A 26,780-nucleotide genomic window follows, 5' to 3' on the forward strand; every position below is an offset into this window, starting at 1 on the left:
TTTTCCATAGGACCTTTAGACAGGGCTACAGCCCGAACGTCTGAACAGAATTACTAGAAATTTGGCAGAGAGGTAGTCCTCAGGTCAAGGAAGTGCCTTTTGTAGGTTTGGTGTAAATCTGTTCAGTAGATTCTGAGAAAATAGCCTTTAAATCAATATATATATCTGAGCCAGCTTACGGTACGCTTACCGTAAGCTTACCGTACGCGTACGGTGGCGTGCGCGAGCGCGATTCTGATTGGCTGTTACATCTAAGTAAACATTCGAATCGGTCGAAACCAGGAAGCGGCGGCCGCCATTTTCTCTCTCGCACTCTGAGGGGGGGGGGCTGTAAACAAAGGCAAAAAACATATAAAGGGGCTGTTTAGACAGCGCCCATGCACATAGCCATGTTAGTTGAGTCCTCAAAGATCCCCCAAGGCCAAAAACGGTAAATTTTTATTTTTGGAAAATTTCGCCGATTACGCTTACCGTACGCGTACGGTGCGCTTACGCTAAAAATTTTAATAAAAAAAAAAACCACTCTCTGTGCATGGCATATTATTGTCATCACTTACAAATTAAATTTAACAGATTACCTATCACAAGGAAGCGCATAATATGTCCTCCATGTGCCCACCTTGCGTGTACGGCACTAACTGCGTAAAGTGGGCGCGCGGTGCGCGAAGCGCACCGTGCGCGCACGGAACGAACTGCGTTAAGTGGGCGTGTAAAGTAACTTAGCATTTAAAAAACCGTACAAATTCACTGAAAAAACCATAGGTTTCACACACGTTATAGTTAGGAATTAGAATTTAAAAAACCTTGCTAATTCAATGAAAAAACCATAGGTTTCACACATGTTATAGTTAGCTGGAAATTTTACTGATAAAAAACCAATGAAATTCCCCCGTTATAGTTACTGTTGGCAACTATAACTCACGCGACTGCAATCCTCTGCTGATGACATATGTGTCTTTATGAAAAAAAAATATTTGTAATATATGTATAGCTAAAATTTAATGGAAGAAGACATGGGCAAATAAGTGTCTAAATACAGTATTAGCATCAGCAGAGGATTGCGGTCGCGTGAGTTATAGTTGCCTACAGTAACTATAACGGGGGAATTTCATTGGTTTTTTATCAGTAAAATTTCCAGCTAACTATAACATGTGTGAAACCTATGGTTTTTTCATTGAATTAGCAAGGTTTTTTAAATGCTAATTCCTAACTATAACGTGTGTGAAACCTATGGTTTTTTCAGTGAATATATATATATATATAATATTTACATGGTTGTCTCAGACTCTTAAGTGACATTAATTATTTTTCACTATTTTGTTGTTCTTTACAATTCATTATAAACCGAAATTGTTCAATTAATTTCTTTTATGGTTTGGACCAGTTCAGTGAGTCTTTCTTCTATCTTCAGTTACTAGACCTTAGTGTCTTTACTGATTTTTAGTGTGCTCTAGGATGCTGTCACAACCATTGTTGCTGGTTCATTTTATGAAGATAGAATTAAGACTCACTGAACTGGTACAAACCATAAAAGAAAGGGACACAGACACCATAGATTTGATAAAGGTTGTTTTAAAAAAATAGGATCACAAATATTCAACAGATACTATACAAAATGTTATTCACCAACAAATAATGCTTTTGTTTCACATAAAAGCAAAGCACGGGAACAACACGTTAATAAGTCTGACCCTTACTCTACCTCATAGAGTAAAATAGTTTGTGTAAAATATACAGTGTTAAGCTAAATTAAAAAAGGGCTGCATTTAGACCGTTCATTCAATAAGAGGTGGCCCTCTTGTTCTGATATGTTTTAAAACCGGTCTTCCATTTCTGGTTTATTCTGTGTCCACACAATGGACTTCTGAAAGTACATTTTTCCACAAAGAAGCAGCATAGCAAAACAATGATACCCTTTACATACTGTTGTTGTATGTATATTATATGTGTATGTATACTGTGTATGTGTTTCACTATATAGGTTACAAAATCACCTAAAATCTCTAACCTTAAAAAGGGAAGATAAAGGTTCCGCATTTTTCTGCATTCTGAGCGCCTTCTTGACATACTGCTACTGCCAGAACAGTGTCTTTGTTGTAAAATTAATTTGAGCGATTGAAACAAAACACTTTCATGACAAAGAATGAATAATTATTTCCAGCCTTTTAAGATTATAATTATATAGGGATTTTTTTCCTGCTGCACCCACATACCTATCCCTAGTCCAATACATTTGGATATAAATCCTATTAAGGCAACATGGCTGCCTCCTTAGTACCTGTTTAATACATAAATACTGCAATCAAATGCTAAAAGTGCCTGCTACTCGATTGGACCACATGTACTATGTTTTTAATAACTTTCTAATTATTTGGGTTAGAAATGTTTTTTTTCTTTGAAGTCATGAAAGTATGCATCAAGGTAATGGATGATATGGCAAGTGCATGAAATCCTTTTTAATTTTTTTTTTTAACCATTTCAGTCCATGTAAACATAGTTATTACAACATCAATAAATATATACTGCATTTCGAACTTGATCATATTCAGCTATCCAAAATCACATACTTGTTTTAAGAACATGGGTAATGGTATTGTCGCTTGTGATGCCTTAAATAAAAGCAGACAATCCATTGCAGCATTTATGGTTCTAAGTATATTATTCTTGATCAGTGAAGTATGTTCAAAGAAGATTGAAAGTAAGATATGAGGTGGAGTATTCAACCCTTTTGTTGGAGAATCAAAATTCTTTTTTTTAAATTTCTTTTATTATTTTTATTTTTTTTCCAAGGTATGGGTAACAATTCATACACCTTATTATTTACAGAGATATATAGAGGCAATCAATCAACATATTTCATCACTTGTCGAGATATCTTAAAGATAAATATGGTATGGTCCATATGACAAAACACAAGTAATGATAGCATTGAGTAAGAGGTGTTAAGGTAAAAAAAAAAAACATAGTATATACTACTAAAGCCGTACAAAAGCACCCCAATGACCACATAAGGTTGAGCTTTTCTGGACTAAAATGCTTGGTAGACATTAAAGTGGAAACCGTGATTCAATATCTCAAAGTCCATACAAAACCGAATAATAGCGGCCTAGCAGCACCATACGTTTGAACTTTCCTGAGATGAAATGCTCGACAGGCATTAAAGTGCAAACATTGATTCAATATATCAAGGTACATGTAATAAACCCAACGGCATAGAGTAAAAGGAGTAGGGTTATAAAACATACAGTACATTAATAGGACAGCGTAATAGCAGCATGATCACCCCATAAGGTTGATGAGGAGCTTGAAGAGCCTTAAAGTGCAAATAACTGCCACCAAACCTTCCAGCTTCTCCCAACCTTAATCAACTTTAAAGTAGCATGTGTATAATGCTCCTTATTTCCCCAGATATACCTATTAATTCAGACCAAACCCCATCTGTTTTTCCAGGTTTGACCTCCTTACCCCCATTCATACCTTCCACCCACTCCTCAACTGAAGCCCAAATCAGATTACCCCGCTTCCGTGCTCTCCTCTCCTTTTGCTCATAGAGGCATTTATGCATATTATACATGACCAAAATGCGTGATTCCCACTCTGTAAACGTTGTGGTATCCAGACTGATCCACCCAGATGGCAGGCACATCCGTGCCATAGCCATCGCGGCAAAAAATCAAATACCCCCCCCCCCGTAGAAAGTACCTCATCTTCACTAACCCTAAGGAGGATTACTTGGAGGTAACATTAACATGTTGATTCAAAATCATTCCAACAAAATGTGAGATCTCTTGTAAAAAAAAAAAAATAAGCCACCTGTGGGCACGTGCTGAACATATGTACTATATCGGCATCTTCTGTGCCACATCTATGACATTTAAAATCCGACCTCTTACCCATTTAAATAACTTCTTCAGCATATAATATAAATCAAAAGCTGTTTTAAAATATTGTCTCTTAAGGCTAGCAGTCAAGAGTGTCTCATTACAGAGTTCTAAGGATGTTTCCAGCAGCAGTCCCTTTGGCCCCACCCTTACATCCCACTCCTGAGTCTGTAATTCCATGTCATCTGGGAGATTATCTATCGGAGCCCGTATAGATATGCCGAATACGACCACCCTGGTCCACTATGTCTATTAATAGATATTTAACACCTGATCATTGCTTTTCATCCATCTTACCAAGGTAGTCTCGGATCTACAGGTATTTATAAAATGTTTCCTTAGTTAATCCAAACTTTTCCTGCAACTTCATAAACTAACAAAGTTGTTCATTATCTAAAAGATCATGCAGTTTTAAAATTCCGCAGGTCTAATATCTATTACACATGCCATCTTGAAATATGTTTGATAAAAACGGAGAATCCCACAGAGGGGTGTATCAATATATTTTGGGAATATGTAGCCTCTTTTTAATTTGGCACCACACCCTAAAAGCTGCATCCACTGTTTTAAACTCAGTCATCTTATAATAGCTCTTCTCTGAATTCCTTAAAAAGCATCCCTTCAGGTCAGAACCCAGCATGAGTTGGTATATAGATGGTGCTACAGCCGGGTTATTATCTTGGGTGTTACAGCACTTTGCAGTACTGATAACAGGTATCGTACAAGTCTAATAGTATAGTACCATACTAGGAATCCCCCGTCCTTCCAGATCGTTCAGTAAGATCATAAATATTGAGGCCCGCAATGGCTTCTTAAACTGTCATATAAAACTATTGGACAGGCTATCGAATTTGGTCAACCAACTCTTATGTATCTCCAGAGAAACAGTTTTGAATAGATACAAAAGTTGCGGGAGCAAAACCATTTTCAACACATTACACCTCCAGTCCAGAGTTAAATGCAGATTATCAATTCTATGCAGATCCGTATTGATTTTGCTAAACAATGGGGCCAGATTTAATTCCACTTTATTCCCAGTGTTGGATGTAAGGACCACTCTGCCAACTACAGCTGATCATCAGAAGCTTATAACTTGGGTCTTGCCCTCATTAAGATGATATCCTGAAATATCCTCAAACCTGTACGCTTCCTCTTCTATGTAATTTATAGCATTACAGGGATCTGGTGTTACGATGACTACATCATTGGCGTATGCCAATACTTTATATTGAGCTTGGGTTATGATTACTGACTGAATCCTACTGTTACCCTCCAGTGGAATTAAAATGGGTCAATATATAAGGCAAATAATAGGGGTAAATAAGGACACCCCTGCTCTGCCTTGTTGCCAGTGTAATATAGATTTGATTTGAACCCCTACCCATTATCTGCAACCTGGCTTTAGGAGCCTGATACAAAGCCTTAATTGATTTGGTGAAGCCCAGACCGAGTCTCTTCCATTTCTGTACCTCCCAGAGTTAGCCGAGGAGACACGATCTAAGTCTTTTTCTGCATCCAGGAACACCAGCCCTAGCAGTGATTTAGCCACTTCTGCTACATCAACAGCGTTATTACCCTGCACACACGATCATCAGTATCCCTACCTGGGATAAAACCTGCTGATTGGAGGAGACTAGTCTGGCTATTACCTTACTAAGTGGTGTTGCTAAGATTTTGGCGTAAATCTTTGCATCAGCATTTTAAAGGGAAATTGTCCCAGGGCTCAGTAGAGGTTTACCCCTGTTTTTAAAAAAACAACAATATTGGTATCTTCCCATGATGGCGGTATGACTCCTTCATTCTGTGTTACCAAAAAACATAGAATTTAGTTTCTATGAGCTCCAGAAGAAACGCTGTGGAAAATTCCAAAGGTAATTTTGTCTGGCCCAGCCGCTTTCCTCCTCACCATGGTGTTTACCACAGCCCGAGTTCTTCCATAGATATGGGTAGGTCCAAAGACAGTCTTTCCTTTTTCTAATGAGCTCCGCCTTATTGTACTAAGAAATTATAATAACAATCTGGCTGAGGAGCTATATCTTCCGAATAAAGATCAGAATAGCAAGTGCTAAAAGCTTCTAAAATCTCTATAGGTACTTCAGCCCTCCTCCCTTGTTTATCACAAATAGCCTCTACCCCTCTTGCTGCCTCCTTTTACCTAATGCGATGTGCCAGCAGCCTGCCAGTGAAAAGGGTTGCCCACGTTGAGTTACAAATTGAGGGTGTGGAACATCCCTGAATCATCTAAATTTGAGCTATATAGAGAGCATTTTGTTACCATCCCTGTACCAGTGCACATATCTATAATAGCCCATTCCCCCTGCTTTATCTGCCTTGATTATAACTAATGACCCCACCACCCGATTAGCCAGTATAGCAACCCCTCTTGTAGTAGCCCCCTGAATTGTGCAACTTGGTAATGCGTATTCCAATTTCTCTAGTACTTTCCCTTTCTACCATGGGACACGGGTCTCCTGCAAACATATAACATCTGTTCTCATAACCCTGCCATTCTATCTCTTTTGTCCTTGTCATTTAGGCCACATACGTTTATTGTACCAATACGACTTTTACCCCGCATTAAAAGGTCCAGAATCCCAGCCCGCTTGCTGCGAAGTGTACGGCAGCATGAGCAGCCAGGCACCCACCAAAGGTGAAAAGGGCAGTAAAATCATGTCAAATATAGTTGAGATCAGGCAGGGACTGGAAGACAGGTGTCAGGAAATCGATTGCCTGCAAGCTTGTAAACTCACCAGTTCAGAAAAGATGCAATCTGGCCTTGTATCCCTGTTGGTTAAAGCGATGCCCTCAGGCTTGGTTTTATTACAAAGACTAATTTGTCATGTCGCGTCCGTTGAATCAATGTACACCCAACATGACGGCCGCCATGCAGTCTGAAGTCAGGGCTTTAGCTGTTTTAGCCTTTCTCGTCTGGTAGTGTTTGTATAGAGCGCGATCTGTTGAGGCCTTGTACTTCAACTGTTTTCATGAGGAGAGAGCAGCGTTTCCAATTCACTCTTGCTCTGTGGAGATTTTTTCATCCTTACTTCATCGCTCCTGCTCAGAGAAGGAAGAATCGTTGAACGACTTTTCATATTTTTGGCTACGGCTCCTGTGGTGTTTTGTGCACACCTGGGAATTTCCTCACTTGGGACATTGTCTCTGATCATCTTTTTTTTATCGCAATGTTTCTTTTTGTGAACTCTCTTGCAAGGGAAGACTTGACATCGTCTGGATTAAAGGGACAGTTGGAGTTCGAGACTTAAGTGACATTGTATTTGCTGGATTCTTAAGGAAGCTTCAGAAATATTTGGGTAATCTGCTGTTTCTTTGCAACCCTTCAGAACTCATTCATTTAGTGTTTCAAGAAAACGGACTTTAAGAAGATTCTCCATTACGACTATACAAAACGCGCATTTATCTAAATAGAGAAATACTTTAGAATTATTTACGTTATTAATTATATCTACCAACAGAAAGAGGCAAGCCTATTCAGCGTTCAGGTAGATGTCGAGGAGTTATGAATGAATATGAGTGATATGTGGGAGCTCTAACATGAATGCTCTTGTCTCCCAATTACAGGGTCTGCCATGGAAACTTCCCAAATCAAGAAAAGCCTTCTATAGCGCAAAATGAAAAATCACTTAACAATATCTAGGGAAGACTCGGGCAGAATTCCTTGACCTGGAGGCAGTCTCTCTTTTCCCACTCCCCTTTCCCCCTTGTGGGTGTGAGATGCAAGTAGATGAACTAAGTAAGTTTTCTGACAACAGGCTTTCCAGATGGCCCCAGCTCCCCACAGGCCAATAGTTGGTTCTGATGACAGTCACATCATCCCCATATCCAGCGGGAACCTCCCCACTACCCGAGTCGGCTGCAGAAGTATCCTGGGGGGTGGGTGCAGGACAGCACTTCAGTGGGCCTCGATTCCCCGCCTGTGTCAAAGGTCGTTATGTTCCACAGACTGTCACGCCAGTGCAGGTGAGTTCACGGCCGCGGTTCCAGGACTCCCCACATTGCACCGCCGATTTCCCAGGTATAAGGCTCAGCCGTGCCCCTCTTTACGCCAGGCTCCGCCGCAGCAACACAAGTCCATTGAGAGGCAGCCCGGCACCCAAGGCCTGCAGTCAACTGCTAGCTACAGAGGCCGCCCGTCTCCTTTGGAAACTCCAGTATGGACACTCTGCCCGCTCGCCTCCTCCAGTATCCAGCAGCGGCACTGGGGGCAGGCTGCAGATCTCTCCTTGGCCTTCAGGACCAACGCTCTCCGTCGCGCTGTTCACGGTGCCTACTCCGCTCGTCGCCAGCCGGCACATCTGACAGGGTAGTAACGCTTGCCGCGGTCTTCCATCTTGGGTACGGCTGGGACATCTCTAGCTCAGTCCTCCCTTTGCAGTCATTCTGGATCACGGCCAATCACAGGCACAGCCCTTGGGAATGATCGTTCACCAGTAGCGGTGATGCAGCGGAGTTTACCAGCTCAACACATTCATACACACAACACTCATTTGGGCCCATATACATTCATACACGCAAATGAGCTGGCAAATATCCACTGGACATCAATTTGTTTACCTTAGGAAACCTTTACACCAGTATTCTTACCAATCCTGTCTCCTGAGTAAAATGCACTGTCGAAGGATCTAGTAGTAGATTAGAATAGGGAGGAAAATACAATAATGCATTTAACTTTTAATTTAAAGAACCACAGGCTCAGAAGGAGTTTTAAAAGTTTATCTGAATTAATAATTTTGTGAGTCAAATCAAATACACATGAATAGACCAGAAATCTCCATCAGGAAAATAGTACAATTAGCTTATAATCTGTTTGCATTAATAAGTTCTTGCAATGACATCACCTGAGGAGAGAAAGGACAGAGAGCAAGCACGGGACATTTACCCTACAGATATATTTACCTAGAATGATGTGAGGACTCCGACATCAGAGAGTCAAGGACTCGGTACAGGGAAAGGTGACCTCTTCTAGTGCAACGCCAACGTTACACCCCTCTCTGGTGCTACTCTCCGGCTCGGGCGCGTCCGGACCCCTTCCTAGATATGCCTCCTCGGTTGTTCCGCGAATTTTCCCTAATGTAGGATTCTTCAGTCAGATTGCAGCAAAATCGGGCAGCATCTCAGCATAGCATCAGTATCTCCGCATCAAGTGTCAAGTGTGTCTAACTGTCTATAACTTACCTCTATTATACCAAATTCGAGTGTATGATCCACCCCCAAATGTTTCATTTCCATGTGCACACACAATTTGATTGGGCCAAGCAGTGGGGTGAGGACATCACACCATTACCAAGTGCAATATTTTTCTTTAGTCTATTGTCAATCTCCCCTCCCCTTAACTTCAATACCCACAAGCTTTATTCCCACAAGCATTTCATATTCTGATCGATAATTTTATGGTACAAGGTTTCTTTTAATTTCCTTTCGTAGAGTTCAGAAAGTTGAGTTCCCATGTCCTTGCTAGGCTTAGGGTTTGGCAGTCGTCCCAGGACTTCATGGACTTGAGAGCAGAGAGGTAAGACGCATGCGTGGTTGCCACAAAGGATGAGGACATCAGTCACCCTCCAAGGCCCAAATGCGAACTATTAATAAAGTCAAAGAGAGACATGTTCAAATACAAAATTAAATAAATTCACTGTATACCACTTACTTCTACTCTAACCCCATTTACTTAATAAATCTTTTGCATTAATAGCTTAGTAGTACCTGCATAGGTTAGTTTCAGCTAGGCATGCACATTAGTATGTTACTTTGAAGCGGCCATATTAGAAGCTACTGCGCAGCTGTAAAGATTCCCCCCAAACGACAGAAGAACGTCACACCACGTGATGTGGTAGACGCATGCGCAGAGGATTTCCCGCGTTTTAGCGGCCATTTTTAGGACACTCTAGTTACTTATTAAGACAGCACATAGAAAAGCTTCCCCTAGATATGATTATGTAAAATGTGGTGCAATTTTAGTACTCACAGACAGGTTGGTTACAGTATTACATGTTATTAGAAAGGATTGCAAACGAGCAAGTTTCTTCAGATTTGAAACCTTGCTCCATCAGCGGCTGGCAAGGCAAACAAAAAACGTTGGCCGATTGTGGCGCATGACAGAGAGGTCCAGAGCACTCTTAGAGTGCGACCGCTATCTTGACGCCCTAAGCCATGCCCATGCTCTGATATATTTAAACTTATGTTACACCAGATGGTGGCTGGGTGAGCTAAATGCTCATCGCCATCTTTTTTCTTTACATTACTGATCCAATATTTATAGTTTAAGGTTACATATCCGTCCACTATCTTTTCTTCTCTGCTGGACCGCCAGTGTTACATACATTATTTTAAGTTGTCTATTGACTAGTTTTATTTGACATCAGCGTTGTTCAAATGCGCAATCTTTGTAATCCAAATAAAAAGAAAGTATAAGCATGTTTTAATATTGCCCAAGATTCCCTAGGATACCTTGAGCTGTGTCTTTTTTTCCATTTATTTACTTTCCCAACTCTCTCGCAACTCTCTCCTCCATCCTGTATTATTTAGCCATGTTCTCAAAATTCAGATCGTTTAGCTTGTGTTCCACGTGCATAAGAAATTGTCTACTCTCCCAAGGTCTGTCTCGGAAGCACTTCTGTTTCTGCGGTTCTTATACGGAGGCACATAACCCACCACCACCTTGTTTTTTGGGGGGTTTTTTCGTGTCACTTTTCAAGTTTCTGCACATAATAGGTGGCATCTGTTTTGAAATGCTGTCATCTTCTCATTATTCTTCTAAGGGTTTTAATTGCTATTTTGGCAAAGCTGTTTTACGTGATATTGGTTAGCATACAAATGTCTATGTGCCTTGGTGACCAAGAAGTCTAAATACAGTGAAGTTGGCTATTAATTAGCCTGTCTAATCTGGCTCCACTGAAACAACTTTTTCTCCTTTCAGAATAAACATTGTGAATGTTGCTGATGGCAGTCTGCTGCACTCCTTTGATAACCCGAAGGTCGTTGGCCTTGAAATTTCTCCAAAGAACAATGTTCTTGCTACATGGCAGACATATGTATGTAAGTACCTGTTGGGTAAGGATGGTGTTTAGGTCTTGCTCTCAAGACAGTTTTTACCTGCCTGTAATCCAAAGCGTCTTGTGGACCATACCCAATTCTTACAAGTGGGCTTAAAGACGCCCTTTACTTAGTATTGGTTGGCTTTATTGTTATTCTCACTTGATTGCTTTTTATTTGCTGGCTTTCCATTATCGTCTTGTGCTGGTCTCTCTTCTAGAACATGGGCTGTTTGCTATCCTTTTGATGGGCTGACTTTTATCCTTCCATTGCTCACATTTAGGGAACTACTATTTTCTTTTGTATTAAGCACCCCATGAAGGTACATATGTGTTCTTTCTCGTGCTGCTGCTCTTCCCCCTCAAATACACATCCCCGTTACTTCCCTTTCATCCGCCCGCCACCTGCTCATCCTTTGCTCACCTGCTCTTTGCAGTCCTTAAAAAAAGTTCCCTCCTCCCATTCCCCACTTGCTCCTCCTCCACTCTCCTGGTCCTTTAAAAATTGATTTACGTTTTATTTAGAGGGCCAGGCGCATGCTAGTTGCTGCCAGGCCGCCCCGCATTGCCAAAAAGTGCTTTTACGGAAATAAAATTAATTTTTTTAATGTACTGAGCCAAGTTGTGTCTGCCATATTGAAATGTAAATAAAATGTTTGAGGCATATGAGCTGTAGATCGTATACTTGTGCATAGATAGCCATCTGGTGTTGGGCTCGGATCTTTGCACTTTCTTTTTGTCTTGGAAGAAGTCTTTGTAGTCACAAGGTAGGTGACTCCTTCTTGGGGCGATAGTGCGCAGGGCATCGACTCCATCTCCAGATTGTTTTTCTCCGCCATTGGGTTCGGATGTGATTCGCTGCCCCCCGGGTCGGTCTCGTTTTCTAACCCCCTTCGACTCGCAATCCCTCTCCACTCGATGGTATCGTCTCGATCGCATATCTTCAAGATATATAAAAACCTCGATCTTCGACACTAGCCGTTGGGCCTATCTGCGCCGACCATACCAGCAGTCAATGGAAAGAACTCCTTTCAAAAAATTCCCCAGGTCTGGTGCTAAGTTCCCACACACAGACTTACACGAGGTTTGTAACCTCTGCCTCTCCCCGGAGCACGAAGACAAGAACTGCGATGCCTGTGCATCTTTTAGGTCGAAAAAAACCATCCGTGACCGTCTAGCTCGACGTCACGAAATGTCTCGCGGAAGCAGCTCGATTCCGGACATCTTCGGAGCAGATCCCAATCACCAGCTGGAACAACAAGCTGATGAAGGAGAGATCTCCGTCTCCGAAGCTAACGACTCTTGATGTCGAAGACCAGACCGTCATCCCGGCTCAGCGGTCCGTGAGTACCGAAACCCCTCTCCCAACCAAAACGAAACCTAAGGCTCCGGTAACACCTTCGCCCTCGGGCTCAGGTCGACACCGGCAACACATTTCAGACGCCCCGCCCTCGGGCCCGGCGATGAAACAAAAAGAAAAGTCTTCTGGCTCGGGAACAAGCCAACCCCATTCCGGTGCTGAAAAATCACGTCCAAAACCAAGTAGGTGCCACGCCCTTCTTCGTCTGTGCCGAAAACAACCTCAAACCTGAAGCCCTCGGCGTCGAAACAAAGGACAAGCATGCGGACCCGAAAAATTCTTCGGAGCCGAGAAAATCTTCAGAGCCAAACAAAACTTCGGAGCCGAAGAAACACTCGGAGCCACAAACTACTATACCAAAAGCTAAGGGCCCAAGACACCACAGAACTACCCATGAAGCGAAAGGAGATGGGCACGAATACTACTCCACCTCTCTCTCCTTCTCCAGCTGATCCAAATCTGCTAATTTCTCCAGCACACTCCCTACAATATACATTTTCACCTTAACCACAAGATGATGAAGATGACTATAGTGAGGAGGGTGGGAATGGAGATCCAGATAAAGATGATGAAGCAGATACCATTCAGCACAATCCAGATCCATGGGATGATTACAACACAGATCCTGACCCACACAATGACCCGGACCCGTTTCCCTCTAGGCCATCACCAACAGATGACAATATTGGGGTTGTGCAACTTATTAATAAAGCTGCTCAGCACCACAGTGTACAAGTACACTCTGACCATTTGGAGGAAGACTTTTTGCTGGAAACATTACACCCATACAAAAGTCCACACACACCCTGCCAATGTTAAAAGGCATGTAAAAACATGCACCAGAATTTTTTAAGGACCCTGTCAGAGCCAGGACTCTTAACACCAGGGTAGATAAAAAATACAAGGCAGCTCCCAATGACCCAGTGTACATTAAAGGTCATGTCCCTTTGGATTCTCTTGAAGTGTCTAATGCACGCAAGAGAGCTAATTCACAAAGCACAGGTGACACCCCTCCTCCTGATAAGGAATCCAAACTTATAGAGGCATCTGGAAAACACATCACGTCACAGGCTGCAAATCATAGGCAGGTTGCCAATGCCCAAGCTTTGTTGGCCAGATATGACAGAGCTCACTATGATGAGCTTGAAAAGCTAATGCAACATCTTCCTGACTAATTTAAAGACAAAGCTAATGACCTTATACAGGAAGGAAAATTAATAACAAATACATCCATCAAATGTGTGCTTGATGCAGCTGATACTGCCTCCCGTGCTAATAATACCAGTGTTTTACTACGCCAGCACGCTTGGCTCCGAATCTCGGGATTCAAACAGGAAGTGCACTCTGCTATTCTTAATCAGCCCTTTGACCAAGAACATGTTTTTGGGCCCACAGTCGATACATCGTTAGAGAAGATAAAAAAGGATATGGAGACTGCTAAGGCCATGTGGCCTTGCAATCCCCTAGAGGTTTATTTTGTCGCTCTTTTTACAGGGCTGGCTTCAAAACTATTGGCTCGGAGCATCTCGCTTCTTCCTATAAGAGCCCTAATCAAAATAATTCCTCCAGAGGCAACGATGGTAAGGGAAGAGGTTGCGGTAACGATACCCGCAACTCCCCTACCACAAAGCAGTGACTTCCCTTCACTTCCCTCGATCATCCCACTCCTGTCGGGGGACGCCTCTCACAGTTTCTACCTGTCTGGAATTCTATCACAACAGTCAAGTGGGTAAGACAAATTATCCAGTATGGTTATTGCCTGGAACTCACCGCTACACCCCCAAATATCCCTTCCAGACAACGTCCAATGTCCCCGGAACATCTTACTCTCTTGAAACAAGAGGTTCTCTCTCTATTACAAAAACATTCAATAGAACCAGTCCCCTTACATTATCAAGGCACAGGAGTTTACTCCCTCTACTTTTAAATTCCAAAAAAGGACGGCTCTCTCGGGCCAATATTAGACCTCAGACCTTTAAAACTCTACATTCAGTCAGACCACATGGCCACTCTCAAACAGGTGCTCCCACTCCTTCAACAAGGCGACTTTCTCTCCACTCTAGGTCTAAAGGACGCCTGCTTTCATATTCCCATTCACCACGCTCACAGGAAATATCTCAGGTATGTGATGGACGGTCAACACTATCAATTCAAAGTCCTTCCGTTCGGAGTGACTACAGCACCCAGAGTCTTCACCAAGTGCCTCGCAGTAGTGGCAGATCACTTGCGAAGACAACACATTCACATGTTCCCTTATCTGGATGACTGGCTCATAAAAGCCAAGTCACACAGCAGCTGTTTGCAGCACACACACAAAACAATTCAGCTGCTTCACAACTTGGGCTTCACGGTGAATCTCACTAAATCCCACCTTCAACCGTCCAACACACAACAATACCTAGGTGCTCCAATAAACACTTCAAAAGCTTTAGCATACCCCAACCCTGTCAGGATAAGCCGTATGCAAGCTCTAATATCCACATTTCAGCCTCAATATTCATTACCAGCTCGAGTGTTCATGCAGTTGTTCTGGATGATGGCCTCTTGCATTCTCATCGTCCCTTATGCAAGACTCCAGATGCGTCCCTTATAGGAGTGTTTGGCACGTCAGTGGAACCAGGCTCAAGGTCAGCTAACAGATCTGGTGTTGGTGGACAGCCACACACATCGCTCTCTGCCGTGGTGGAACACACAGAACCTTTCCAAGGGGCGGCCATTCCTCAACCCGGTTCCACAGATCGTGCTAACACCGGACGCATTGCTCACCGGCTGGGGAGCTCATCTTCAGAACTATACCATTCAGGGTATATGGAACCCTCAGCAAAAACAACACCTTATAAATTACCTGGAACTACTGGCAATTTTTCTGGCACGAAAATCATTTCAACTCCATCTGGTAGGCATAGCTGTCCTAGTCCGTACAGACAAGATGACAGAAATGTACCACATTCAGAAACCAGGGGACACACACACTCTACAGCTTTCACACCTAGTTCAAAGCATATGGAGATGGGCCATTCCGTTAAACATATATCTCCTTGCAGAACACCTCCCAGGGGTACGCAATCACATTGCAGATCTGCTCAATCGTCAAACACAGCAGATCCACAAATGGGAGCTTCATCCTCAAGTTCTTCTTCCATTCTTTCACATGTGGGGCCAGCCAGAAATAGATCTGTTCGCCACAGATCAAAACACAAAATGCCCAAGCTTCGCGTCCAGGTATCCACACCCATTGTCCAAAGGCAATGCGCCATTGATGAACTGGTCAGGCAAATTTGCTTACGCTTTTCCGCCTCTCCCACTAATTCCGTTATTGGTTCGGAAGCTCAAACACCAACAATGATCCTGGTTGCTTCAACATGGGCCCGACAACCCTCTTGGAACTATCAGTAGTTCCTCATCAAAAACTGCGACACTCACCCAAACTTCTCACTCAGACCCATGGAGAGATAAGGCATCCAGATCCCAATCAATTCAACCTCGCGATCTGGCTCCTGAAGTCTTGGAGTTCGGTTACCTCAATCTCCCACCAGACTCCATAAACATTATTAAGGAAGCAAGACGTCCTACCACCAGAGCATGTTACGCCGCAAAGTGGAAACGATTTGTAATTTACTGTACAAATAACAAAATCAATCCACTAAATGCTTCTATTCAAAACATTATATGTTATCTCTTACACCTACAACGATGTAACCTAGCATATACATCCATAAGACTACACCTCTCTGCAATAGCAGCTTATCTCCAAAACAGACAACACTTGGTTTAGAGTACCCGCTATTAAAGCATTTATGGAACGACTTAAAAGAATAATTCCACCTAGAGCTTCACCCTCTCCAGTATGGAATTTAAATATTGTTCTTACTAGACTCATGGGTACCCCCTTTGAACCTCTGCACAAATGCGACCTACAGGTCCTCACTTGTAAAGTAGCCTTCCTAGTCGCTATCACATCTCTCAGAAGAGTTAGCGAACTCCAGGCATTAACCATACAAGAACCATTTTTACAAATCCATCATATCAAAGTGGTTCTTAGGCCTAACCCAAATATTTACCTAAAGTCGTTTCTGCCTTCCATCTTAACCAGTCTGTTGAACTCCCAGTTTTTTTCCCACAACCAGACTCAGTGGCAGAACGGGCTCTTCACACGTTAGACGTTAAAAGAGCAATACTTTACTACATTGAAAGGACAAAATCCTTTAGGAAAACTAAACAACTCTTTGTGGCTTTCTCCTCACCTCATAAAGGCAATCCCATTTCCAAAGCGGGGATTGCAAGGTGGATTTTTAAATGCATCCAAATATGCTATCTTAAAGTCAAACACACACTAACTATTCCCCCTAGAGCTCATTCCACATGCAAACTAGGAGCTTCTACGGCACTCTTAGGGAACATTCCCTTAGATGATATCTGCAAACCAGCAACTTGGTCTACACCACACAAACTCACAAAACACTATTGTGTAGATGTGCAAGCAAAACAACAAGCTAGTGTGGGCCAGGCTGTACTAAAAACACTTTTTCAAACTACTGCAACAGATACAGGTAGCCACCACTAAGGAGGTAACTGCTGTATAGTCTATGCACAAGTATAAAATCTACAGCTCATGTGCCTCGAACGGAAAATGCTACTTACCAGTATGCATCTGTTCTTGGCATGTAGAGCTGTAGATTCGAATACGCCCACCCGCCTCCTAGGTTACCTCTATCTGTTCCAGTACTATCTTACTTAGATACATTACATATGTACATCTCTTTCTATTTCTTACTAACTCCATCATAACCCTCCATGGCAAAACAATCTGGAGATGGAGTCTATGCCCATGCGCACTATCGTCCTAAAGAGGAGTCACCTACCTCGTGACTACAAAGACTTCTTCCAAGACAAAAACTAAGTGCATACATCCGAGCCCAACACCAGATGGCGATCTATGCACAAGTATACGAATCTACATCTCTACATGCCAAGAACAGATGCATACTGGTAAGTAGCATTTTCCTTTAAAAACATGGCGCCAACATCATTCTGTAGGCACACGTATGTGGTGATGCATTGCCATGCATATGTCGTCACACTAAAGTATCGTCATGCACACTGGCTCATATGTCATCACACATGCAAATGCATACCAGATGATGCAGCATCTTCCATTTCTTTTTTTGTTGTTGCCATTGCTGCTCAGCTTTGGCAAAGCCACTAGGTCAACAAAGCAAGGCCTACTGGCTGTGCCGATACTTCGTTATTTTGGTATTTCTACACTTTATTCCTTCCTACGGGTTAATTAGTGCATACATGTTACAAGAGTGTGGTCTTGATCAAAACGTTATGGTGTTCTTCACATTTTCTGCCAGCTCATAAAGAGAGTTTTCATTCGTATGCGTTTTGCCACAATACATATTAGTGTAATCTCGGAGCATTGAACCTTTTGTGCAAAGAAGCCAACCAGCAGCTTTGGAGCAGGAGACACTTCTTGCCTGTCACCGGAGTTGAGTAGCTTCTCCCATTCTAGTAATCATACTATCTCCTGTTGGGAACTTGCTTGCCAGCAATTTTGAGCGAGTTCCTCAAGAGGAGCCAAGCCTCATGACGAGCCAGGTCTAGCTCCTGTCCTTTTATTATCGATGCCACTGCCTGTATCTGGTATTAATAAGCCCAGAAAGTGAAACGGGTCTGCACGTCCACTACCATGGATCATCTCCGCGTCCGCTACCATGGATCATCTCCACGTCAACTACCATGGATCATCTCAACGTCAACTACCATGGATCATCTCCACCATCTCCACGTCCACTACCATGGATCATCTCCACGTCCACTACCATGGATCATCTCCACATCAACTACCATGGATCATCTCCACGTCCGCTACCAGGGATCATCTCCAGGTCAACTAGCGTCGATCATCTCCAGGTCAACTGACATGGATCATCTCCAGGTCAACTGACATGGATCATCTCCAGGTCAACTGACATGGACCATCTCCATGTCAACTGACATGGACCATCTCCATGTCAACTGACATGGACCATCTCCATGTCAACTGACATGGACCATCTCCATGTCAACTGACATGGACCATCTCCATGTCAACTGACATGGATCATCTCCATGTCAACTGACATGGATCATCTCCATGTCAACTGACATGGATCATCTCCATGTCAACTAACATGGATCATCTCCATGTCAACTAACATGGATCGGGGGCGTGGCCACGCAAGCGACTACGATGGCCGCTTGCTGCTGAAGCTCCGTCGGAAGCCCCAGCTAATTTGCATTATCCCCGATACACGCGACGCCAACTACCCCATAAAGAACAGTGATGGAGCGCTGAACAACCACTGAACACGGCGGGCTGACTCTGAGGCGGCGAGGTGACTCCACCATCGAGGAGCAAGAGTATGTGCTTTTAATCTTTTCATGCTTTTAAGTCGTATGCTTTTAATTAGACTGTTTTAAAATGGCGCGGAGTCACTCGGTTTTACCACGAGTTAGCGCGTTTTAAAAAGGAACGGTCTTAAATTCTTACACGCTGTTGAATTCTGTGCCGCCTTTCACTGCCTCTTACCTGCCTTAGCGCTGCTGCTCAGCCTGCCCCGGTCCATCACGGCTTGTGCCGATTGTGTGGAGGGCGCGGCCAGGCAGACAGACGCATTTCCGGGAGGGAGGAGGGGAGGAGTTAATCTGACTTCTCTATTTAAACTCATGTGCAGGCGACCGCGCAGCGGACACGCGCAGCGGGCGCGCCAAAGGCACGCCAAAGGCAAGCCCGTCTGTGCCGGTCTGGGCCCAGGGGCCAGGTCCCCCGACCCCAAAACACCCCGGGATAGGATTAAATACACCAGAAGGGAGTTACTCATATTATCAAAACCACTGAATTCTACATGTAAACATAGGCTAAGTGTAGATAGTAACACACTGAAGTGCTGGCACTGTCAAACCAATTTCAGGTCAGAGACCCAGATCATCAATGATTCTACATTGCGTTTGGCTCTGCTTAATTGCAGATCGTTAGCTAAACACAAATATGAAATCAAGGACCTGCTCGACGAACAAAAGTTAGATGCTCTATTCCTGACAGAAACCTGGCTTAATGAGAGCTCCACCCTAGATGTTCTGGATACCATTAATGATGAATACAGGATAATGAGGCAGGACCGTTTGGGCCGAGCTGGAGGAGGTATAGCCGTAATCCATAAAATCACTATGACATGCGATGTCAAACAAGTTGACATAGATAATTGTGAAGCTTTCTCTTTTATTCTATCAACTATAGAGGGCACCACATTAGCCGGATTTCTAATCTACAGACCGCCGGGCCCAGCTACTAAATTTATAACAAGGTTGGAAGACACAATAGTGCAACCAGCCCTCAGACACAACAATTTTATGGTGCTTGGTGACTTAAATATTCATTTTGATAATAAGCAGGACGACGAAATAAATATCCTATGTAAGGACCTGCTGACATTAAATCTGTCTCAAAAGGTCACAACACATACGCATCAAAAGGGTCACATATTAGATCCAATCTTCACTAACTGCGAAGAGTTAACTGTTGGACTACCATGTCCTATTCCGTGGTCAGACCACTACCTAGTTCCTTTTTCTATACCCTCACACAGAAAAACACCGAGACAGCCCAATCAGAAAATCACTACAAGGAATTGGAACAAATTTAATTCCACTTCCTTTTCTCAGGCATTAATAGAGAGGGAACCCAGATTGGGCAATGACACGAATCGTGCGAATGACCAACTGGATTCATGGATCTCCGAGACACTTAATGAAATAGCACCGTGGAGCACAAGGATCCCGAAAAGGATGGGTGCTACCGCACCATGGTTTAATAAAGAATTGGCTGAAGCCAAAAAAAAATGTAAAAAGCTTGAACGAACATGGAGGAACGACTACTGCAATAAGGCTAGAGAAGAGTACAAGTACGAGCTTAAACAATATCACTCGCAAATGAAGAAAATCAGAGGTACATTCTATACAGAAAAAATTAATAGAGCCAAGAATGCCCCTAAGGAACTATTCACCATATTGAAGTCGCTAAAAACACACAAGGAGTTGGATGAGCAACCTACCTCCAGGGAGAGCTGTGATAACATTGCAGAGTTCTTTGCCGCGAAGGTCAAGAACATCTACGACACTTTCACTATAGAGGCTAGATTAGGTACCAGCACTATTGACTCTGATAAGGAATCTTGCGTAGGAGGAACGCTGGACGAATTTACTATACACAGTCTAGCTGTACTCACGGATATAGCTAGAGGAATAAAATCCGGTTCCCCCCTTGATGCTGCAAGACCGGATATAATTATGGAAGGAGCCAACCCTATTATGCCACATATCTTAGACATTATCTCACGCTCCTTCCAAGAAGGTCTGGTCCCCGCGAAATGGAAACAGGCTATTGTTAAACCTTTGAAAAAGAATCCTCGAATTAAACATACTGTACTTGAAAACCTATGCCCAATCTCTCTACTGCCTTTTGTAGCAAAGATTGCGGAGAAAATAACCAATAAACAATTAACTGATCATATAAATAAATACGATCTACTACACCCTTCACAGTCAGGTTTCAGAAGTGCTCACTCAACTGAGTCTGCACTACTCTATGCCACGGAAGCATTGAGGAAACATGCCGATGAAGGGAATACTGCTGCACTGATCCTTCTTGATCTCAGTGCAGCTTTTGACACCGTATCTCATCAGCTGCTCCTACAAAGACTGGAAACATGTGGCATCAGGAATAAGGCCTTGCGCTGGTTGATGTCTTTCCTCTCTGAACGTAGTTCTAGAGTGGCTCAGAAACCTTACCTATCTAAGAGCATGTCTCTTGAGCAGGGGGTTCCGCAGGGCTCTATACTGAGTCCTACTCTCTTTAACCTATATGTAAGTCCCTTGGCTGAGCATGTGGAACAACATAATGTGTTGATTGTCTCATATGCTGACGACACACAGCTAATTGTCCTACTATCACAAAAGGAGGAGCAAGCAGCCACTCGTTTCTCTAAATGCCTATCAGAGGTCGCGAACTGGATGTCCAACCACTAAATGGAAACAAAACTGAGGTAATGGTTGTGGGTAGATCACCAACCATTTGATCATCTGCTTGGTGGCCAGTTTCTTTAGGCCAACTGCCCAACCCTAAAACTGAAGTTAAAAATTTAGGAATTTACTTTGACTCCGAGTTGAGCTTCATCAACCAGATACATAGGGTTGCGGGCAAATGCTATGGAGCTATTAAAATCCTGAGAAAGATTCTTGATCTCCTGCCTTCTAGTGCCAGAAAAACCATTGTCCATGCAACAATAACATTGCAACTGGATTATGGCAATGTTCTATATCTTGGAACCACGAAGGGGGGACTAGTCAAACTACAGAGGGTACAAAATGCCGCTGCTCGACTGGTACTTGGCCTACCCAGAAGAGCAAACTCAGAGAATGCCCTGAAAGAACTTCACTGGTTGCCAGTGGGAAAGCGGGTCATTTTTAAGGTTTTGTGCTACGGCCATCGCATCCTCATGAAGTCCGGCCCCAAATACCTTCATTCTCTCCTAACGGAATACAAACCTGGTCGGACTTTGCGATCCTCGGGTAAGGCCTTGGTTAAAATACCTAGGATATACAAAGCCAGACTAGGAGCCCGCTCCTTCAGGTATCTAGCGGCAAAGATCTGGAATACTCTGCCAATAACCCTGAGAACAGAGACTTCCGAAAGACATTTCCACAAACAACTAAAAACCTGGCTGTACGGCAGGACTGAACTCTCATAGATTTATAGCTAGCGCCTCTCCTTCTTGTAACTTTTTCTCTCTCCTGTGTCACAGCGCGGGGACACACCGTTGTGGTGTAACCAAGCGCTCTATAAATGTATTAAACTAAACTAAACCATCGAGATACGGCGTGTGCTGCAGGAGGCGGTGGAGCGATCACGGGCGAAGTCGGCAGCTCTTTCCAACACAGTAAGGCTGGAGGACAACGACAGGCTATCAACGGATCGAGGTGAGAAGGGGTCGACTGCAGTGGTGGGTAGGTCGGGTGCGAGCCGGCGGTGGCGAAGTCCCCCCCCCCCCACCCCGATCGGAAATCAGCGTGGCTAGAGTGCGACTGAGGCTAGCAGCACCCGACCCCCAGTACATGCGTCTGCCACTTCCTAGAGACCAGGCGGGGACAGGGCCTGTGCTGAGCCAGGGGCGTGCCCATTCGGACACAGGCAGGTGCTGGGGGGGGGATTGAGCCGGTGTCTGCCCATACGCGCTGCGGCCTACTACCCGGTGGCGCAACTCTTACTCCCTTTGGCCCCGATATCGGGGAAACGACGAGCCTTCGGCCTACCTCCAGGCCCCTGCTGTCCCAAGAGGCCTAATCTCACCTGCGCTGCCCTCCACTTCCACGCAACAGAGGCGCATGGTGCGCCTGGACTCTAGACCTACGCCTCAACTTATCCACCTGGCCCGCCTGCTGCTACTGGCCTGCTGTGCATCTCCTTGCCCATCAGCGCGAAGACCGGGGCTGAAACATTCCCAATCCTGCAGTCGCAAGGCCCACACATCGGCCTAGGAGGGGGTGGGAGCCTAAGCCCAGGACCTTGTCACCATCCAGCTCCCCATCCCCCCCACCCCTTCCTGCCGGGCCTGCGGCGAGGACACAACAGCCTGTGTGGGAGACTGGGTTTGCCAGCTGCACGATCTATCACCTGGGTCCCTCATCACACATCTCCTGGGGCCCAAACCCGGACACTCTTCATTTCCTAAGGCCAGCCACGCGGTGTGTTCTTTGAACTCCAAACCATTTCACTGCACCCCATGCTGCTGGATGGTCACGCTGGGTAGATTTGACAGTCCCATGAGACTTGGCAGTACACCGCTTTCCCACGATTGCACTTGCACATGGGCCGTAAAGACCCCAAACAAAAGACCCTACCCTTTGAAAAACTCACAGATAGGGCCCGTGAGTAAGGCTCCAACATGGCAGAGAGCGCACAGGGCGCAGAGCACGCGGATGACCTCCCAGCCTTTTCCACGGCAGTACAGCAGGAGATGAGGGGTTACTTCAAAGCCCTTGACGGACGATTCGACGCACTGGACAAAAGCCTGGCAGATCTGGGTTCTAAAATCCAAGTTCATGACGGGCGCCTAGATGTGGCGAAGGCTCGCATCTTGGATATTGAGGATAGCACTGCGCAGTCCCTCAAAAGATTAGAGCATGTCGAATGCATCCTCAAAAAGGTGGCAATTAAGAATGAAGACCTTGAAGCACGCAGTAGGCACAGCAACATCCGTATCCTGGGAGTACCGGAGACCACCGCCATCGGCCGTGTGGACCTATTTGTCGAGCCTCTATTGGTTGACCTGTTCGGAAGAGAGTCGTTTACCCCCGGGTTTGTGATAGAGGGTGCTCATCGATCCCTGGTGCCCCAGCCTAATCCAGGATGCCCCCCTAGGCCCATCATTGCACACATCATGAACTTCAGAGCGCGAGCTCTTGTATATGGGCAAGTATCATACCGCCAGACGGTTTGGAAAGGGATATCGACCCGGCAGGGTACTCTCACAGATGCTCCCCCCCATACAGTAGAGCATACATCATTGAACTGCACTCTTCCACGGATCAAACACTCCCTTCCACCTCAGAAATTTGTGCCGAGTTCATCTATTACTTCGCAGCACTATACACTACTAAATTGGAGTGCGACCTGTCCGCCAAGAAGCATATCTGTCTGAGATTGCAATGGTACATCTCGAAAAAAACATGCAAGACTTCCTAGCGGAACCTATATCTGAAGCAAATGTCCTCAGAGCCATTGAAGCCCTCTGCGGCTCATCTGCCCCGTACTAGATGGCTTCACAGGGGATTTCTAGAAGGCATATAAAGACCTACTAGCGCCACAGTTAATAGAAGTGTATGCTGAAGCCCTTGAAAAACAGATACTACCACCCACTCTTCGAGAGGCGGTCATTGTTCTCCTCCCAAAACCCAGCAAAGATCCGTCCTTATGCGGCTCCTACAGACCTCTATCATTATTAAACTTGGATTACAAAATCTTAACTAAGATCATTGCCAACCGTCTATCTCAGTTGATGGAATTTATCATATCAGCGGCCCAATCGGGCTTCGTCCCGCACCGTTCTACCTCATTAAATCTCCGGACACTCTTCTCTGTCCTTCACAGAATTAACCCAGACGTTCCCGCCGCCTCAATTCTATTAGATGCGGAAATGGCCTTCGAATCCTTAGAATGGCCCTTCTTCATTTCGGTGATGTGCCTGGATGGGCATGCCCATGGGCTTTATTCCCACCTCTGCATTGCTATACAGCCGGCCCACGGCGAGGCTTCGCTTGAACGCACGCTGTCCCGACCCTTTTCTCTTTACCGAGGTACCAGATAGGGCTGCCCCCTATCTCCCCTATTGTTTATTTTGGCTATGGATCCCTTAATTTGCCATTTCCAGGATAGGCATTTGCAGAGAGGCTTGCAATTCAACACCGGCCCCCTGTTGGTTTTGCTCTACGCCGATGACACTATTCTCTATGTTGGAGACCCCCAAGTAAATTTAGAGCCGCTCATTAGGGAAATACTCAGATTTGGCCGTTTCTCGGGCCTAGGCATCAACTGGCACAAGTCTGTTATCTTTCCTTTAACAACCTGCACAGCCCAGTGGGACTGCGAATTTCCCCTAGAATGGTGCAAGGACTCTGTAAAATATGTGGGCATCCGTATCCACTTGGACACTGCCCAGATCAATCAGAATTCCTAAATACGTGAAATGTGGAGTCTTCCTAATTTCTTCCCCACCAAATAAAAACTTTTTAGTCTTTGCTAGCTTGGGACCACATTTCATTACAAAGGACTTACTTCCTTTCGTTTTTAGTACTAGATTATTCATAAAACTATTAAAAGCGTCTCTCTGTATGAACATAGTGGTTAGGCTAACAGAGATGTGCATTTTGATATATGTGGTCATTTGAAGATAAACTGCCGAACACATTTTGCAACGCCGCGTCATAGTTCTATAATTTAACTTTTCATGTGTGGTAATTTTGAGATAAACAATAAAGTACATGATTCAACTGTTGACTGCATGCAGTGCAAGAGTTTGCACTACTGAAACCATCTGTGTGCTGTTGAGGCATGGAAAGGTGGATGTGCCTGTGCACATGTGGCGGGACGAAAGCTTGCAGGGTTGCTGACTGTTTAGCACCTGCCCATTCTTTAAAAATACTTGCTCTCTGCTCCTACTGTGAATCCCTGTTCTGTGTTCAGAGGAAAATTCTACTGCTGAAACCACAATCAGCCTAGGCACAAATGTTCAAACCAAGCACACACCGCCGGGTCCTCACCTAGAATTGGGGCTCTGGTTAGGCCATGGCAGCCTGTCCTGCTCTGAAAGCAGCCCACTAGCCTGCAGGCTACTGGGGAAATGCCATAGTGGCAGAATGGTCTGGTGTGAGAGCGTGTGAAGGAATTATTAGCAACTCGTTGGAGTTCCTTCCCTGCTTGTGTATATGGGGTATGTCTATTAACTGCTGCTGTCCTTGCTGTATCTGTTACGAGTCAGTGAAGCTTTCCCTTTAACAGTTCCACGGCTCTAAATGACTTGTGTGAAGACATTTCAACAACACCAAAGCCAAAATAACTGCTTATGGTAATGCTTCTAAACTTGCAGGTGGCAGGACTTATTGCAGTGTTAAAGCTGCAATAAGTCTTGATTGAAGGGAGCCAATGGGAACATTTGTGTCAAAGGCAGACAGCCTTTCGTTTGCAGATACTAATTCTTGTCTCGTTTAATTATGTGACCGACCCCGGATGCCTTTAACCTTTCTGTTCTTTCTCAGTGCTGTTATGTTGTGTGTTTAATGTCATAACCTTCAGTGATCATCCCCACCTGATGTAAACCGCAGTCACGCTTACTTAAAAAACGCATATAAAAGTGCCTTTTAATGCAGAGAAAGTTGAAAAACCCATACTGGAAACCGATGTAAAGATGGGGGAGGAGGCAAACCGATGCCTTCTACACACTACTGCTTACGGAAACCCCTGATGTCACATGGACACCAAAAATTATGGACATCACACTTTGAATGCCTATCTCATTGTAAGACGGCCTCAAGACAGGCTTTCCCCAGCCTACCCTTGAGATGTCCTCAAACTTACCTCAGTGAAGTCTCTGAGCATTCCATTTGATCCTTGATTACATTTTTAAGATCGAATATATACGGTTAACCAGAGTCTGTTTTCTGTTTTATTTAACCTTTTCATTCTGTTCCCCAAGATTCTTTTAACCCCGGGCAGCAGAAATTGACTGTTTCTGTTTTCCTTTAAGTTCCCTTTCTCCACTTCAAGAAGTTCTTCACTAGCCAGCCGACACATTTGATCGCTCATACCTGATAATTTGGCCTCCTTTCCTTTACGGTCATACTTGTAATAGATAAGGTATCCATAGTTTTTCTATCACTAATTTCCTGCAATTGACG

The 26,780-nt window shown here is 44.3% G+C and overlaps 1 protein-coding gene across 1 annotated transcript in view; it reads left to right on the plus strand.

Moving 5' to 3' along the window:
• Positions 1-26,780, plus strand: part of EIF2A (eukaryotic translation initiation factor 2A) — a 292,108-nt gene that overhangs the window by 115,175 nt on the left and 150,153 nt on the right. The window contains exon 4 of the mRNA XM_085635113.1: positions 10,813-10,931. Within this exon, the coding sequence (XP_085491239.1) occupies positions 10,813-10,931 (119 nt within the window). The remainder of the gene's footprint in view (positions 1-10,812; positions 10,932-26,780) is intronic.

The sequence above is a fragment of the Triturus cristatus genome, chromosome 11 (genome assembly GCF_964204655.1).
Source record: "Triturus cristatus chromosome 11, aTriCri1.1, whole genome shotgun sequence".
Taxonomy (NCBI): domain Eukaryota; kingdom Metazoa; phylum Chordata; class Amphibia; order Caudata; family Salamandridae; genus Triturus; species Triturus cristatus.